This window comes from Hyperolius riggenbachi, chromosome 4, assembly GCF_040937935.1.
Source record: "Hyperolius riggenbachi isolate aHypRig1 chromosome 4, aHypRig1.pri, whole genome shotgun sequence".
Taxonomy (NCBI): domain Eukaryota; kingdom Metazoa; phylum Chordata; class Amphibia; order Anura; family Hyperoliidae; genus Hyperolius; species Hyperolius riggenbachi.
In genome coordinates, this window is record NC_090649.1 from 44,149,347 (window position 1) to 44,168,140 (window position 18,794).

At 47.7% G+C, this 18,794-nt stretch overlaps 2 protein-coding genes across 3 annotated transcripts in view; one reads left to right on the top strand and one right to left on the bottom strand.

Annotated features, from left to right (window-relative positions):
- The window catches only part of LOC137571186 (cytochrome P450 2K6-like), a 171,928-nt gene that overhangs the window by 134,055 nt on the left and 19,079 nt on the right, over nucleotides 1-18,794 (top strand). The window lies entirely within an intron of this gene.
- Nucleotides 16,253-17,707, bottom strand: LOC137571050 (putative nuclease HARBI1). Its single transcript, XM_068279736.1, has 2 exons — nucleotides 17,240-17,707; nucleotides 16,253-17,062 (listed from the first exon to the last, which is right to left on the bottom strand). The coding sequence occupies exons 1-2, from the start codon at nucleotides 17,705-17,707 to the stop codon at nucleotides 16,253-16,255; spliced, it is 1,278 nt and encodes a 425-aa protein (XP_068135837.1).

Consider the following 18,794-nt stretch of genomic DNA (forward strand, 5'->3'; position numbering starts at 1 on the left):
GGAGAGCCCGAGGTGAGGGAGGTGGGGGGACCGTCCCCCCTCCCCACCGAATGTGGCCATAGCTCTCCCCTCATGCTGCGACCCCTCCAGCCCCTCAAAATGGCCCAGAGCGGGCCCCCCTGTGGGGGCAGGGGCTGCAAGCTCTATTGTTACGCCAGTGAGTGAAAGGTATGCACTGACTACTGGTATAATACCATGTGCAGTCACATAGATGCAGTGAAAGGTATACACAGACTGCTGGTATAATACAATGCGCAGTCACACAGATGCAGTGAAAGTTATGCACTGACTGGTATTATACATACTATTGGCCTCTAAGGAAGCTTATTGTTAAGTGAAACGGCTGTCAGGCCTCTGTCACCCCCACCGCATACCCGATGTCTGTACACCGCTGATTAAAGGTACCCTTTTTGCAATTTACAGTGCATCAAGTTTTTTTTTCTATTTTGGATGACTGCCTGGTATTATAATACAATGTGCAGTCACAGAGATGGAGTGAAAGGTATGCACCGACTGCTGGTATAATACAATGTGCAGTCACACAGATGCAGTGAAAGGTATACACTGATTGCTGGTATAATACAATGTGCAGTCACACAGATGCAGTGAAATGTATCCACTGACTGGTATTATAATACAATGTGCAGTCACAGAGATGCAGTGTAAGGTATGCACTGACTGCTGGTATAATTCAATGTGCAGTCACGTAGATGCAGTGAAAGGTATACACTGACTGCTGGTATAATACAATGTGCAGTCACACAGATGCAGTGAAAGGTACTGACTAATGGCATAATACAATGTGCAGTCACACAGATGCAGTGAAAGGTATGCACTGACTGGTATTATAATACAATGTGCAGTCACACAGATGCAGTAAAAGGTACTAGTATAATACAATGTGCAGTCACACAGATGCAGTGAAAGGTATGCACTGACTGTGCTGGGCCTGGCACAGTATAGCAATTAGCAAGGGCCAGCTGCAACAGACAGGGCTGTATATGCAGTGTCAGTGGCACATACAAAAAAAAAAAAACACATCAAAAGAACATTAGTTCTCAAAAGAGCTTTTTGTGGTACTTTTCAGCAACAAATATCAGCATGGAGCAAGCTAACAAGACCTAACTAACGCTTTCCCGATCTCTGCAGCAACCTCTCCCTTCTCTCACTAAAGCAGGCAGCAGACAGTGTGAGAAAATGGCCAATGCAGCAGCATTTTTTAAAGGGGGTGGGGGAGTCAAGGAGGGAGTGCAGCTTGATTGGCTGCTATGTGTCTGCTGACTGTGATGTAGAGGGTCAAAGTTAAGCTCAATGATGTAGTATAGGGGGCGGGTCAAACTCGCTAAGTGTTCGTGGTTCCGGCGAACCGTTCGGGTCATCTCTAGCAGTCATTCAGTTCACCATGAACTTCTCTGCATACCAAAATATTCTAGTGACAAATGTGAGCTCTTAAAGAGACACTGAAGCGAAAAAAAAATGATGATATTATGATTTGTATGTGTAGCACAGCTAAGAAATAAAACATTAAGATCAGATACATCAGTGTAATTGTTTCCAGTACAGGAAGAGTTGAGAAACTCCAGTTGTTATCTCTATGCAAACAAGCCATTAAGCTCTCCGACCAAGTTATGCTGGGAATACACGTTTCGTTTTTGCCTTCGTTTTTGCCTTCGATTCGTTTGGTAAACGAATCGAGTGTTGAAAACGTATGTGAAAATAGTGATAATCTCATCATAGTTTCGATGAAGAGACCCCAAAAACGAACGACTAGTGATCGAACATGTTTGATATTATCTCTCTTTATCCATCTAATCGAGCCATTGGTAGGCTTGATGGCTGTTCAGATCGATTATATATTCGTTTATGCCGTCGATTCGTAGTCCGTCCCTGTACCATTTTGCATAAATGTGGGTGTTTGTGGGCCGGCAATCCGATCGTAATGCAAGCGTGCGTCACGCGTGACGTCACTTCCAGTTCCTGTGAAAGCCCAGCTCGAGGACGAAGGCGGAGAGGAGGCAAAATGGCGTCTGAGGAGGGGGACATGGAGCATCCGTTGCCATCCGTGCAGCACACACCAGATATAGTCTCTCCTGCACCCGCTGGAGACCCTGCCAGCGCACCTGGCCTCTGTCTGCATGTGGCAAGGCGTCCGGCCGAACCAACGGAGGCAGCAACGAACGGAGGTGCTGCTGCTGAAATTCAAGAAAAAGCAGGAAATCTTCCAGCACACACTGTGCCTGAATCATCCCTTCGAGCTGGTAGAACGGCATCAGCAGCGGGGCAAGCACCACCAGCAAGTGAAAGGCACACAAAGGTACGTCCCTCCAAGAAGAAAGCAAAGTCTGTTGAAGTGGAGGATAGTGATGTACTCTCGGTGTGCTCTGAAGATGTCCGCGCACAGCGGCGCAAGTCGAGACGTCATCCTCAAGACAATGACACCAGCGACTCTACAGATGAGTGGTCTTCATGTCGGCGGGCAGATGCCATGCCCAAGGAGCAGGTGTTGGTGAAAAGGTTTGACATGGAGGACTATGATTGTCTGTACACTCAGGTTGCCCACCCAAATAGCCATAAAAATCTCATCATAAAACTAGTACAACAGGAGTTGTATGCAAAGTTTGGTGTGCACAAGAGCAAAGAAGCGTTGCAAAAACGCTGGTTTGATTTGAAAAGAGAGAAGGAGCGCCTGAAGGAAATTCGCAAGGAAATAAAGAAAGGTGCGTTTAATCATTCAGTGACCAATAATAATGTTTGTTGCGACAAAAGTATATTGCTGTTTTTTATCTTTCAGCACCAAATTCTTAATTTTCTGTTTACCCACTTCATTGTAGGGAAACAACGGGTAGAGACACGTGTGAGGGTATCATCTACACAGGACAAAGTCTCTGTTGTGCATACAAGTGGAGGTGAGAATCTGTATGTTGTGGTTTGTTGGACAATCCCTGTTCTATATTTGCATGTGCCCTGTACCCGCATGTGCAGCCTCTGCCCGCATGTTAAGCCTCTGCCCGCATGTTCAGCCTCTGCCCGCATGTTCAGCCTCTGCCCGCATGTTCAGCCTCTGCCCGCATGTGCAACCTGTATCTACACACCTTGTATTTTGTAATAATGTTTATTCTCTGTCTTACCACACCACCAGCTACCAAAAGCAAGGAGGTTCCAGTGTCCAAGCGTAAGCGGCAGGATGTTGATAAAGTGGGCATCGGAATGCATTCCTCGAGTAAAACGCAATTGGATGGTAAGTAATCCAATTTCACACAACTTGCACCTACGGCTACACCTACAACCACCTTCACCCTACCCAACAGCTACTCCGAAAACACAATACCCATACAGGTCAGTCCACAACAATGGGAACCTGCACGACAACTCCTTTCACGGCCCCCTATCCACACCAATGGTCCTTACCTTCCGAGAATACCACACACCTGGCCCCCACACGTCTTTCACACAACTACCTACCTCCACATTCGGCCAGTTACAAGCTGACAAGTACTTCTTATGCAAACTTTGTGCAAGCGGTTTCTTTGTTTCCCCCACAGATGTAGCACACAAGGGCAACCGTGTTGGAAGACATCAGAGGAAAGAAATGGATAAAGTGGTGAAGAGTGTGCAAGCAGATATTGCAGAAATGTGTACTGTATTCCGCAAATTTATGAAACAGCTGTCAGCCGATCTAGAGAGAATCCTGGAACTAAATGAAACGACAGGATCGTAGGGCTAAACTGTTTGGGTGACTGACGTTTACTCACCGTGTTCGCATGCAAGTTTGCACTACGTTCTATTGTATAGCAATTTTTTTGTTTTATTTTTATATAGGTTTACATTTTTTATATACGCTGCAGCCCCAACTACTTCCATTCATGGAGGTAGTGATGGCGGGAGTGTCGCAAGTAGTGTTGGGCGAACAGTGTTCGCCACTGTTCGGGTTCTGCAGAACATCACCCTGTTCGGGTGATGTTCGAGTTCGGCCGAACACCTGACGGTGCTCGGCCAAACCGTTCGGCCATATGGCCGAACTAAGAGCGCATGGCCGAACGTTCCCCGAACGTTCGGCTAGCGCTGTGATTGGCCGAACGGGTCACGTGGTTCGGACCCGAACGCGCTCTGATTGGCCGAACTGTCACGTGGTTCGGGTAAATAAATACCCGAACCACGTCATATCTCCGCCATTTGTCTGTGGGTTTAGCTTTGGGTAGGCAGGCAGGGTAGTTCGCGCTCCAGCCACGCTAGCCAGGGTCCCCCCCAGTCATTGTGTGTCGCTGCTGGGAATAGTAGTACACCGCTCGCTCAGCATTCTGTTTACTGCCACTCTGTGTACCTCGCTCAGCCACACTATATAGCATTCTGTTTACTGCCACTCTGTGTCTGCTGGGAATAGTAGTACACCGCTTGCACAGCCACACTATATAGCATTCTGTTTACTGCCACTCTGTGTACCTCGCTCAGCCACACTATATAGCATTCTGTTTACTGCCACTCTGTGTCTGCTGGGAATAGTGGTACACCGCTCGCTCAGCCACACTATATAGCATTCTGTTCACTGTTCTGTGTCTGCTTGGAATAGTGGTACACCGCTCGTTCAGCCACACTATATAGCATTCTGTGTACTGTTCTGTGTCTGCTGGGAACAGTAGTACACCGCTCGTTCAGCCACACTATATAGCATTCTGTGTACTGTTCTGTGTCTGCTGGGAACAGTAGTACACCGCTCGCTCAGCCACACTATATAGCATTCTGTTCACTGTTCTGTGTCTGCTGGGAATAGTGGTACACCGCTCGCTCAGCCACACTATATAGCATTCTGTTCACTGTTCTGTGTCTGCTGGGAATAGTGGTACACCGCTCGCTCAGCCACACTATATAGCATTCTGTTTACTGTTCTGTGTCTGCTGGGAATAGTGGTACACCGCTCGCTCATCCACACTATATAGCATTCTGTTCACTGTTCTGTGTCTGCTGGGAATAGTGGTACACCGCTCGCTCAGCCACACTATATAGCATTCTGTTCACTGTTCTGTGTCTGCTGGGAATAGTGGTACACCGCTCGCTCAGCCACACTATATAGCATTCTGTTTACTGCCACTCTGTGTACCTCGCTCAGCCACACTATATAGCATTCTGTTTACTGCCACTCTGTGTCTGCTGGGAATAGTGGTACACCGCTCGCTCAGCCACACTATATAGCATTCTGTTCACTGTTCTGTGTCTGCTTGGAATAGTGGTACACCGCTCGCTCAGCCACACTATATAGCATTCTGTTTACTGTTCTGTGTCTGCTGGGAATAGTGGTACACCGCTCGCTCAGCCACACTATATAGCATTCTGTTCACTGTTCTGTGTCTGCTGGGAATAGTGGTACACCGCTCGCTCAGCCACACTATATAGCATTCTGTTTACTGTTCTGTGTCTGCTGGGAACAGTAGTACACCGCTCGCTCAGCCAGAGTATATAGCATTGTGTTTACTGCCACTCTGTGTACACCGCTCAGCCAGACTATATACCATTGTTTACTGACACTCTGTGTACACCACTCAGCCACACTATATACCATTGTTTACTGACACTCTGTGTACACCGCTCAGCCAGACTATATACCATTGTTTACTGCCACTCTGATTCTGCTGGGAACAGTAGTACACCGCTCGCTCAGCCAGACTATATACCATTGTTTACTGACACTCTGTGTACACCGCTCAGCCAGACTATATACCATTGTTTACTGACACTCTGTGTACACCACTCAGCCACACTATATACCATTGTTTACTGACACTCTGTGTACACCGCTCAGCCAGACTATATACCATTGTTTACTGCCATTTTGATTCTGCTGGGAACAGTAGTACACCGCTCGCTCAGCCAGACTATATACCATTGTTTACTGACACTATATAGCAGACTATATAGCATTGTGTGTACACCGCTCAGCCAGACTATATACCATTGTTTACTGACACTCTGTGTACACCGCTCAGCCAGACTATATACCATTGTTTACTGCCACTCTGATTCTGCTGGGAACAGTAGTACACCGCTCGCTCAGCCAGACTATATACCATTGTTTACTGACACTCTATGTACACCGCTCAGCCAGACTATATACCATTGTTTACTGCCACTCTGATTCTGCTGGGAACAGTAGTACACCGCTCGCTCAGCCAGACTATATACCATTGTTTACTGACACTCTATGTACACCGCTCAGCCAGACTATATACCATTGTTTACTGCCACTCTGATTCTGCTGGGAACAGTAGTACACCGCTCGCTCAGCCAGACTATATACCATTGTTTACTGACACTCTATGTACACCGCTCAGCCAGACTATATACCATTGTTTACTGCCACTCTGATTCTGCTGGGAACAGTAGTACACCGCTCGCTCAGCCAGACTATATAGCATTGTGTTTACTGCCACTCTGTGTACACCGCTCAGCCACACTATATAGCATTGCGTACTCTGCCAGTCAGTGTGTATATTGCTGGGATCAGTAATACTCCACTCACCGTCAACCACTATATGAGCTCAACATGAGTTCCCCAGAGACCTCCGCTGTGAGCAGCACTCCCAACAACAGCAACAGCCAACGCCCCACGCAAGCTATAACATCCACCCCAGCAGCCAGTGGTCAGCAGCAGCCCTCCCCGGAGGAGAACGTTGTGTCCATCAGTCCGTCGCCAGAGCGATTAATGAGGGCTGCCATTGAGGAGATGATGGGGCCTGATGTGGAGGAGGAGGTCTGGCTCAGGCCAGCATCCCAAGTTAATGTTGAGGACGATGAGGGGTCTGTGTCTGGGGATGTTGGGGTGGCAGAGGTGGTGGGTGGGTCAGACTCAGGAGAAGAGTTGTATGATGAGGATGATGATCGGGACCATCTGTATGTGCCTCAGAGTCCGACCCCGGAAAACATGTTGTATCGTGTGTTTAGGTACTAAAATCTGCGTTCCCTCCCAGTAGTGTTGGGCGAACAGTGTTTGCCACTGTTCGGGTTCTGCAGAACATCACCCTGTTCGGGGTGACTATATAGCAGACTATATAGCATTGTGTTTAATGCCACTCTGTGTACACGGCTCAGCCACACTATATAGCATTGTGTTTACTTCCACTCTGTGTCTGCTGGGAACAGTAGTACACCGCTCACCCGCCACTGTATAGCATTGTGCTCTGTGTCACTGCTGACAATAGTGGTACACCGCTCACCCACCACTGTATAGCATTTCTGTACTGCCACTGTACTGCTGCCAGTCAGCGTGTACTTTAAGGATAAGTGAAATGAGGAAGAAATCCGGTGAAAGAGGGAGGGGCAAGGGAAGAGGTGTTTCCCCTGACGGTTCACGTACAGGCCACAGGGGAGCACCCAAGAAAACCCACTCAATACTGCCCATGTTGTCCAGGACAACAACCCTCACAGATCCAAAAGAACAGGACCAGATAATTACTTGGATGACCTCTCAAGCGTCCAGCAGTGGGTTAAGCAGCACCAGCACATCACGCACGAGGTCCGAGTCCTCAGCCAGTTAAAGTCTGGGCTTTCTTTGAAGACTGCACTGAGGATGTTACCATGGCGATTTGCAAGGTGTGCAAGACCCGCCTGAGCAGGGGGAAAAGTATTAACAACCTCTCCACCACCAGCATGAGCCGCCACATTCTATCCAAACATCCCACTCTGTGGGCAAACGCGGCAGGACAGGGTACCACCAGCAACACTGCCTCCCTTGGGTTCACCAGACTCACCACCAGACCCGCCTCAGCAGCAGCAGTAGCCCAGCCATTGCGTGGTTCACAACATTCACAAACATCAGACGATGCTGACACTGTCACTTTCCGGACTAGTGCTCTTGAGGTCTCCCAGTGTTCATCAAACACAACAACCAACAGCCCTTCGGTGTGCAGCGCTACGGTTGAGTTGTCTGTTTCTGAGATGTTTGAGCACAAGAGGAAATTGCCAGCAAATGACCCCCGGGCCGTGGCAGTAACAGCCAGCCAGCATAGCCAAGCTTCTGGCCTGCGAAATGCTGCCATATCGAGTGGTGGAGACAAACAGCTTCAAGGGCATGATGTCAGTGGCCATCCCACGTTACGTGGTTCCCAGCCGCTACCACTTTGCGCGCTCTGCAGTGCCTGAGTTGCATGAGCACGTGGTCAGCTAAATAACCCGAAGCTTGAAGAATGCCGTTGCCTGCAAGGTTCACCTCACCACTGACACCTGGACGAGTGCGTTCGGCCAGGGTCGATACATCTCCCTTACCGCGCACTGGGTGAACCTTGTGGAGCCTGGCAGCGATTCCTCACCTGCTACGGCGCGGGTGTTGCCCACGCCGCAAACAGCTGGATAACAACAGCAGCACCTACCTCTCTGACTCCTTCTCCTCCAACGCATCTCAAAGCTGTACCTCATCCGGAAATGCTAACCCAGCACCAGCAGCAGTAGGATCGTGGAAGCAGTGCAGCACAGCTGTTGGCATGCGTCAGCAAGCGTTGCTGAAGCTGATCTGCCTTGGGGATAAGCAGCACACAGGGGAGGAAATTTGGAGGGGAATAAAGGAACAGACGGATTTGTGGCTGGCACCGCTGGACCTGAAACCGGGCATGAAGCTAGACACCTGGCACGAACTGGCAATGTACGCAATAGAGGTGCTGGCTTGCCCGGCAGCCAGCGTTATGTCGGAACGCTGTTTCAGTGCTGCCGGAGGCATCATCACAGATCGGCGTATCCGCCTCTCCACAGAAAATGCAGACCGTCTGACTCAAATTAAAATGAATCAATCCTGGATTGGAAACGACTACGCAACACTCCTGGACCCCAACCAAGTAACATGACCGATGAACATCTGGGATGGTTTAGCGTTTCCGGTCCCTGTTTATTGAACCTCTCATCTGTATTACATTTATGACTGCATGGCGGCAAAAAGCATTGCTGCTATATCCGCACGCTTTTTGTCCTCATGCAAGGCCTGGGTTGTTGTGTCTCACAAAGCGTGGCCTTCTCCTCCTGCGCCTCCTCCTGTTCCATCACGTGTGCTGCTGCTGCTGCTGGGTTACCGTTGCCGCGTGGTCCCTGTTTATTGAACCTCTTATCTTTATTACATTTATGACTACATGGCGGTACAAAGCATGCTATCCGCACGCTTTTTGTCCTCATGCAAGGCCTGGGTTGTTGTGTCTCACAAAGCGTGGCCTTCTCCTCCTGCGCCTCCTCCTGTTCCATCACGTGTGCTGCTGCTGCTGCTGCTGGGTTACCGTTGCCGCGTGGTCCCTGTTTATTGAACCTCTTATCTTTATTACATTTATGACTACATGGCGGTACAAAGCATGCTATCCGCACGCTTTTTGTCCTCATGCAAGGCCTGGGTTGTTGTGTCTCACAAAGCGTGGCCTTCTCCTCCTGCGCCTCCTCCTGTTCCATCACGTGTGCTGCTGCTGCTGCTGCTGCTGGGTTAGCGTTGCCGCGTGGTCCCTGTTTATTGAACCTCTTATCTTTATTACATTTATGACTACATGGCGGTACAAAGCATGCTATCCGCACGCTTTTTGTCCTCATGCAAGGCCTGGGTTGTTGTGTCTCACAAAGCGTGGCCTTCTCCTCCTGCGCCTCCTCCTGTTCCATCACGTGTGCTGCTGCTGGGTTAGCGTTGCCGCGTGGTCCCTGTTTATTGAACCACTTATCTTTATTACATTTATGACTGCATGGTGGTACAAAGCATGCTATCCGCACGCTTCTTGTCCTCATGCAAGGCCTGGGTTGTTGTGTCTCAAAGCGTGGCCTTCTCCTCCTGCGCCACCCTCCTCCTGTTCCATCACGTGTGCTGCTGCTGGGTTAGCATTACCGGTCCCTTTTCCTGGAACCTCTTATATGTATTACATTTATGACTGCATGCCGACAAAAAGCATGTTACCTGTGCAAAGAAAACAGACATTTCCCGCATTTAAAAGACAGTTTTCCCTTTGAAACTTTAAAATCGATTTTCTCAAAAACTATAAGCTCTTTTTGCTAAATTTTTTTTTCCTCTTGTACCCACTCCCAAGGTGCACATACCCTGTAAATTTGGGGTATGTAGCATATAAGGAGGCTTTACAAAGCACAAAAGTTCGGGTCCCCATTGACTTCCATTATGTTCGGAGTTCGGGTCGAACACCCGAACATCGCGGCCATGTTCGGCCTGTTCGGCCCGAACCCGAACATCTAGATGTTCGCCCAACACTAGTCGCAAGCCAGCCCTTGCAGCCATGCGCACATGACAGAGTAAAGTTTACAGTAGGTAGTTTTGTATAGTATTGTATACAAAGTTTTTTTCATGTATAAGTGTACATTTTCTATATAGGCTGCGTCCCCCAACTACTTCCATTCATGGAGGTTGTGATAGCGGGAGTGTCGCAAGCCAGCCCTTGCAGCCATGCGCACATGACAGAGTAAAGTTTACAGTAGTTACTTTTGTATAGTATTGTACACAAAGTTATTTTTATATATAAGTGTACATTTTCTATATAGGCTGCGCCCCCAACTACTTCCATTCATGGAGGTTGTGATAGTGGGAGTGTCGCAAGCCAGGCATTGCAGCCATGCGCACATGACAGAGTAAAGTTTACAGTAGTTACTTTTGTATAGTATTGTATACAAAGTTTTTTTTATGTATAAGTGTACATTTTCTATATAGGCTGCGTCCCCCAACTACTTCCATTCATGGAGGTTGTGATAGCAGGAGTGTCGCAAGCCAGCCCTTGCAGCCATGCGCACATGACCGAGTAAAGTTTACAGTAGTTACTTTTGTATAGTATTGTACACAAAGTTATTTTTATATATAAGTGTACATTTTCTATATAGGCTGCGCCCCCAACTACTTCCATTCATGGAGGTTGTGATAGTGGGAGTGTCGCAAGCCAGGCATTGCAGCCATGCGCACATGACAGAGTAAAGTTTACAGTAGTTACTTTTGTATAGTATTGTATACAAAGTTTTTTTTATGTATAAGTGTACATTTTCTATATAGGCTGCGTCCCCCAACTACTTCCATTCATGGAGGTTGTGATAGCAGGAGTGTCGCAAGCCAGCCCTTGCAGCCATGCGCACATGACCGAGTAAAGTTTACAGTAGTTACTTTTGTATAGTATTGTACACAAAGTTATTTTTATATATAAGTGTACATTTTCTATATAGGCTGCGCCCCCAACTACTTCCATTCATGGAGGTTGTGATAGTGGGAGTGTCGCAAGCCAGGCATTGCAGCCATGCGCACATGACCGAGCAAAGTTTACAGTAGGTAGTTTTGTACATGAGTTTGCAGTAGGTAGTATTGTATACTATTGTTTACAAAGCTATTTTGGGCGCGTGAGAGAGCGTGTGAGAGAGAGGGCGTGTGAGAGAGCGTGTGTGTGTGTGTGTGTGTGTGTGAGAGAGAGCGTGTGTGTGTGAGAGAGAGCGCGTGTGTGTTTGTGTGTGTGAGAGAGCGCGTGTATGTGTGAGAGAGAGCGTGTGTGTGTGTGTGTGTGTGTGTGTGTGTGAGAGAGAGAGAGAGAGCGTGTGTGTGTGTGAGAGAGCGCGCGTGTGTGTGAGAGAGCATGTGTGTGTGAGAGAGAGCGTGTGTGTGTGTGTGTGTGTGTGTGTGTGTGTGTGTGTGTGTGTGTGTGTGTGTGTGTGTGAGAGAGAGAGAGCGTGTGTGTGTGAGAGAGAGCGTGCGTGTGTGTGTGTGAGAGAGAGAGAGCGTGTGTGTGTGAGAGAGAGCGTGCGTGTGTGTGTGTGTGAGAGAGAGCGCGTGTGTGTGAGAGAGAGCGTGTGTGAGAGAGCGTGTGTGAGAGGGAGAGAGCGTGTGTGTGTGTGTGTGTGTGTGAGAGAGAGAGCGTGTGTGTGTGAGAGAGAGCGTGCGTGTGTGTGTGTGAGAGAGAGCGCGTGTGTGTGAGAGAGAGCGTGTGTGAGAGAGCGTGTGTGAGAGGGAGAGAGCGTGTGTGAGAGAGAGAGAGAGACTTCACCGACCAATTTTGGAAAGTATTGACATTTTGGAGGCACAACATCTGTGCACCTGTTTGTGTTTAATAAAAAAATATAGGTTTTCATGAAGGTTTGTTTTGTTGAAATACTTCTTGTCTGTGCACGTTACACAGGGCCCCGAAGAGGTGGCCGCTACACATGTAGTGGGTGCTGCAGCAGAGTGCAAGGTTTTTGGCAAAGCTTCAAACCTTGCACTGTACTGCCAAGCACAGGGCCCCAACACTGACACTGGCCCAGGGTGGCCGCTACACTTGTTGTGGGTGCGGCAGCAGAGTGCAAGGCTTTTGGCCTGCCAGGTCACCAGAGTGGTAAGGCAGCTTCAAACCTTGCACTGTGCTGCCAAGCACAGGTACACATGTACTGGGAAATTGAGGGATGAACATAAAAACATAACTTTTTATTGAATCAAACAGACAAGACAGAAAACGATAAGCACATCATCTACAGAGCGTAGTAAAGCACAAGGCAAAAACCATGAAAACCAAAAAAAAAAGAAATGAGAAACCATCTACAGTGATTGCAACATGTAGTCCGAGGGTGGCGTACTGTAATGAGCTGGCGACATATACATGGCACGATTGTCAGAATCTTGGGAGGCACTGTAGCGCATGTTTGGTGTGGCGGATGTTGATGCAGGTGGAGTATCACCGATTGGCTCACGGTAGATCATGGCAGAGTCAGAGTTGTTTCGGAACTGTGGTTGGCAGTGGTGATTCCGTGTGCTCTGACACCGTGAGCAATTTGCAAAATACAGTTCAGAGGGAGGTCCAGCCACCAACATACCATGCAACCCCTTGTACGCTGTTTCGCCCATTAACATCTCGGCCACTGTGCGTTGCTCTGGAGTCATTTTGGCCAGTTGTGCACTGAGATGAACAACAAACGGATCCACCGGCGCAACAGGTCTTGGCATTACCGCACTCGCCATCTCCATCAGTCTTTTCTCTACAGCATCGGGGGAAGCACACCGTTTCCGCTTTCCTCTCTGCATAGGTGTACTGTTGCGTGGTCTGGCTTCCTGTGTGTGTGCCCTCGGGGGTGATAACGTGACATGGGGTAAACGTTGGCTGTTGTCCTGCAACATGGAGAACAATCAATTAAGAAGGTAAACCAAATATAATCACACAATAAAGGAACATGATACTGTTCATTGAATATACCACAAAAACAACAGACGCTGAAGTTCGCAAACAATAGGAACAGTCAGACCCCAATTATACATCAAAGCCACACAGTGGGTCATACATTGTATGTATTGTATTGTATTGTATTGAATTGTGCACTGCGTCATACAAATTCACAAAGTCCTTTGTGCCAAAACAATGTGTTTGTGGTGCTATACTTGGAAAGAACAATAGACATACACATACATTATACATATGCAAATATGCACAATTCAAAGCTTTTTCACAGACTGCAATTAATGACTGTTGCCTCTGTGAAGCAGTTGTTAACAACAATGGACAGCTAGGCAATGAAGCTGTTCCGTTGGCTGTCCATTGTTCTCCCCTCGTGTACCCAAGAAAGTTATTAGCACTTCATAGTTCATGAATGTGTGAATGGCTGCCGCAGGAGACACTCATGTAAATGAATGCAATTTCAGCCAGCCGCGGCGGCCATTTACACAAGAATGAAAGTGACACGCTGCGTGTCGCCAGCACGATGTGTACCCAAGGGGATGTCTGTCACCGCCGCTCCCCCGTCTCTAGGACATCATCGCTTCCCGTCTGCGTCCCTTCCGTCACGGTGATTGGATGGAAGGGACACAGGCGGGGAGCGTCCTGGGGGGGCAGACATGTGGAGGTTCTCTAAACCACCTGTGGTTCTCTTGAACATTGGAGGTGCAAAAGCCTGCGAAAACGTTCAACTGCAGCAGAGCGGGCGGTTTCGTTTCTGTAAAACGCCTCCCACTGTGGTGTGCATTAGCCCATTGAAATACATTGGTCAAACTGATGTGAAATACATTGCGCAAGCAGATATGAAAACGCAAACGTTGTGCAGAAACCCATACAATGCGTTTAGTGTGAAAGGTGCCATAGGGAAAAATTGGACTGTGACTTACCATGGCTTCGTCCACATCTGCGCATGAATCCTCTGTACCTTCTAACACACGGCCTGACGATGTTGTTGTTGTTTCGTCATCCGTTACCTCTCGCTGGGTATTCTCTTGCCACTCATCATCTGAGGGGTAGGACTGAAGGTTGCCACTTGAGGGACGCATAATCTCCTGGTCCCTGACAAAGGAAAGTATGTCGTAGTACCATAGACGGTCAGGGTCATCTTCAGCGCCAGCACCAGATTTGTTCCTGGCTTCAATTTTTTTGGTTTCCTTAGAAAAAACTGACCGAATGTTAGCGATTTTGCTACGGACAGTCGAAACTGTAGCAGTGGGGTGAATTGTTTGCAGGAACTCCGCAAGTTTCTGCAGCTGAGCTTCCTTCATGTGTTTGTTGTGGTAGTCCTTGCTCTTTACTTTCCACACTGCTGTACAGGTGCGATACACTTCTATGAATTCAGCTAACTGCGTGCGGTTCAAAGGGAATTCGTGGTTTTTCCTTGGCGCCATCTGTAACAAGAATAGGAAACATGCATTAGGAACAGTACTCCATGTCTGGCACAATGTATTCACCGAAAAAGCGAACTCATGCTGGGGGGCCGGAGGTCCCCTGTGATCGCCGTTGATTTACTATTACAGCGCTGCATTCTGCATTGGGGAGTGACCAGCTGATTGGCTGGCGGGGGGGGAGGGAGCAGGGGAGAGGGTATTAACATAAAAAAGGGGTAAATATAACAATATAAATAATCAGAAAAGGGGGAGGGGAGCACAGGTATGCAGTGTTGTAGGGCCATGCAGCTTGGCCTTAAAGCTGCAGTGGCCAACTACACTTAAAATAGCCTGGTTGCAGGGGGATAAACATACAGTACAGTTCTACTTACCCCAATGTTGAACTCACGAAGGGACGTACGATGGGCTAAACGTGTACACCTTCTAAAGAAGACCTCCACATCCGAGTGTGCAAACCGATGGTATGACCGAGCGGATAGCCAGCATATTTATAAGCAGGCGGACAGACGAGGGGACTTCCGGTCAACTAACTACTTCCTGTTCAGAGTTCAGGAGACGACGCATGCGAAACGTGCAATGGCGCGTCTAGGACAATTATGGTGTGGTTGGCACTGCACAAAATGATTGTAAACCCATACGTAATTACGTTCGTATTAACATGTTCATTTGAGAAGTGGGCAAAGATCAGTCCATGCACATGCATACCCACTTTTGTGGTTTAGAATGATGGGCACTTATAAGCCACAACCCTGTCAAAGAGGGCAGCCATACCTGGTCACAGACCATGCACATGACCAGGAGACCTGGACCCAGGGAGGCACTGCTTGCGCTTGCCTCGCTGGGTCTGCACATGCACAGGCGCATGTGCATGGTCTGTGCCCAGTTATAGCCGCCAAAGAGGGCAGCCATACCTGGGCACAGACCATGCACATGACCAGGAGACCTGGACCCAGGGAGGCACTGCTTGCGCTTGCCTCCCTGGGTCTGCACATGCACAGGCGCATGTGCATGGTCTGTGCCCAGTTATAGCCGCCAAAGAGGGCAGCCATACCTGGGCACAGACCATGCACATGACCAGGAGACCTGGACCCAGGGAGGCACTGCTTGCGCTTGCCTCCCTGGGTCTGCACATGCACAGGCGCATGTGCATGGTCTGTGCCCAGTTATAGCCGCCAAAGAGGGCAGCCATACCTGGGCACAGACCATGCACATGACCAGGAGACCTGGACCCAGGGAGGCACTGCTTGCGCTTGCCTCCCTGGGTCTGCACATGCACAGACGCATGTGCATGGTCTGTGCCCAGTTATAGCCGCCAAAGAGGGCAGCCATACCTGGGCACAGACCATGCACATGACCAGGAGACCTGGACCCATGGTGAATGTGTGCGCAGAGCAGTACGCCTGCCAAAGTGGGCAACCATAGCTCGACACAGTCCATGCAGCATACAGGCAGAGACACACACAATTAACAACACAGCACACCAGAATACGACATTTTGGCACTTCTCCTCAGGGTGGTTCTCCATACAACATGGTGGACCACCGAGTCTGTATAATAAGTGCACTAATAAGCACTAATAGGTGCACTAATTAGTGGAGGAAGGCAACATAAAAGTAGAGATGTTGGAAACAGACACATGTTGGATACACCTAGGTAACTGTTGTAAAAAAAAGGTACATTTGATAGTCAATAAGAACATCAATTTCCTGTAGCGATCATTTTCTCCTGCCAAGTCACTGCACCTGACCCAGTAAAGTAGTCCTTGTATTTGTCCCTGTTCGTTTTTGCCTCGTAGGTGGGATTGTGTGAGGAACCGCTGTGCAACGGAACCATCCCCGGATGTGCCCTCCACTCCGCCGCCACAACACTTCCATTTTCTAAATCCTCCTGGTCTACCATTGTCGGGGGGCAATACCGTTGTACGTTTTTCTGCCGTAGGAAATTGTGCAGAGTGCACGCAGCTTTGACAATGACCTCCACTTTATCTGGGTCCACATTGATAGCCGTGAGGAAAACACGAAAACGCTGTGCCAGGATCCCAAAAGCATTTTCCACTACACGTCTAGCACGCAATAACCTGTAGTTAAAGATCCTTTTTGGCTTGTCCAGTCCACGTTGAGGAAATGGCTTCACAAGATTCTCACCCAGAGCAAAAGCCTCGTCTGCCACGAACACAAAGTTTAGATGTTCCACTGTGTCATCATTCTTTGGCAGTTGCAGCTGTCTCTTCTTCAAGCGGCGGTTGAATTCAGTTGCCTCCATTACACCACCATCTGAGACACGGCCATTCTTCCCCACATCCACCATCATGAATTCGTACCGTGCATTTACAAGCGCCATCAGAACCACACTGAAGAACCCTTTGTAATTGTAAAAGTACGAGCCACTGTTGGGAGGTGGGTTGATACGCACATGTTTTCCATCCACTGCACCTCCACAATTAGGAAAATTCCAGATCATGTGGAAATCATGGGCCACTGCCTGCCACTCTGATGCAAATAAGGAGAAATACATGGTTAATCATCTGAAAGTACAATGTCGTAACAAAGGAGAAAAATCACTACAGAATAGGTTGCCAATGTAAACACTGTCATTTGCACAAGCGTTTCAGTTTGACGTTCAGTTTCAAAAGTAATCACTCGACAGCACACGCAAAACACACAATCCAGAAACATAAGTACATACCTTGACATACTCGGGCATCAATTCCGACACAATAGCAGCACACGTTTCGGGGATGATTCTACCCAATGCCTGGGGTGAAATGGCAGCTGTAAACTTTAGATCTGCATATAAACGTCCGGTAGCCAGGTAGCGAAGGGTCACTGATAGACGCTGTTCTGCAGTAATAGCTGTTCGCATCACGGTGTCCTGCTTTGTTATCTTTGGCCCGATGCGCTCCAGCAGTTCATCAAAGTTAGCGTCTGACATGCGCATGTAATTGCGAAAGTCATCAGGATTGTTCTCACGCAACTCACGGATCAGACCCATGTGTCCCAACTCTTCCCGTTGTAGCAACCATTTCTTGCACCCTTGTCGTCTCTCTCTCCTCGTCCTCCGACGCTTTGCTGCGGCCGCCCTTCTCCTAGCTACTGCAGTCAATAGCAAAAGTCCAACAAAGGTCTGCAGACGATCTGGCTCATACACATCCATGCTGACTCCTTGCTTGCAAAATGGCGAATGACACGCTCGCTAATCCGATCAGGCTTTTGTTTGCGGAACACTTCCGGCGTATTAATATTCCGCACGGAAGTACTATCCCTCACTCCTTATAACCTGCCCCTATCGCTATCGAAAACAAAACGAAGGTATAAACGAAAACCAAAAAAGGAACTTTCGTTTCGTTTCAAGCAACCCTTCGATCCTGGAAAAAACGAAACCATCAGTATCGACAGCAAAAACGTACCCGTGGGTGGTGATTTTAACCATACGATCGATTTCTTCTATATCGAAAAGTATAAATGGTACAATCGAAATGAAGGCAAAAACGAAGGCAAAAACGAAACGTGTATTCCCACCATTAGTCTTGGAAAGGGCTGTTATCTGACTTTTATTATCTCAACTGTAATTGAACTGTTTACTTTTCCTCTGCTAGAGGAGATGTCATTACTTCACAGACTGCTCTGAAAGACTCATTTTGAATGCTGAGTGTTGTGTAATCTGCACATATTATAGAATAATGTAATGTTTGAAAAAACCCTATATACCTGAAAATAAAAGTATGAGAATATTTTCTTTGCTGCTAATCTTCTAGTAATTATTCATAGTACACAACCAATTCACTATATCATATTTTTTTTTTCCGCTTCAGTGTCTCTTTAAGCTGCAGATTTGCTAAACTTTCTCATACAACATGACTATGATCCAGAGAACACTAACATATTTATAATAAAATGACTAAAATGTAAAGACTAGTGTCATAAAGAAAAGGTATGGTACTTTAAATTGTTTCTACAGAAGGTGATTCTAAAAGCTACTGCCTCATGTGGTGCACTTACATTTTTTGATTTTAAAATTACATTTTTGATTTTAAAATATGTTTACAAAAAGTATCTTTGCGACATGGTCACTAAAAACAAAAATAAGAAAGTAGGCATAAGCACATGAATTTTCACAAAAATGCAAACTTGCAATCATGATTTAATAGCGGATTACAGCAAAAAAAATTGCAAAAAGTGCAAAAAAAAAATCACAAAACACTGTGAGTATATTACAAAATGATTTGGAAATCTGGTTCATC

Coding starts and splice junctions, on each gene's coding strand:
- LOC137571050 (XM_068279736.1), bottom strand. CDS start 17,707: ATGGATGTGTATGAGCCAGATCGTCTGCAGACCTTTGTTGGACTTTTG. Junction 17,063..17,239: donor TGATGCCCGAGTATGTCAAG/GTATGTACTTAT, acceptor TTAACCATGTAT/TTCTCCTTATTTGCATCAGA.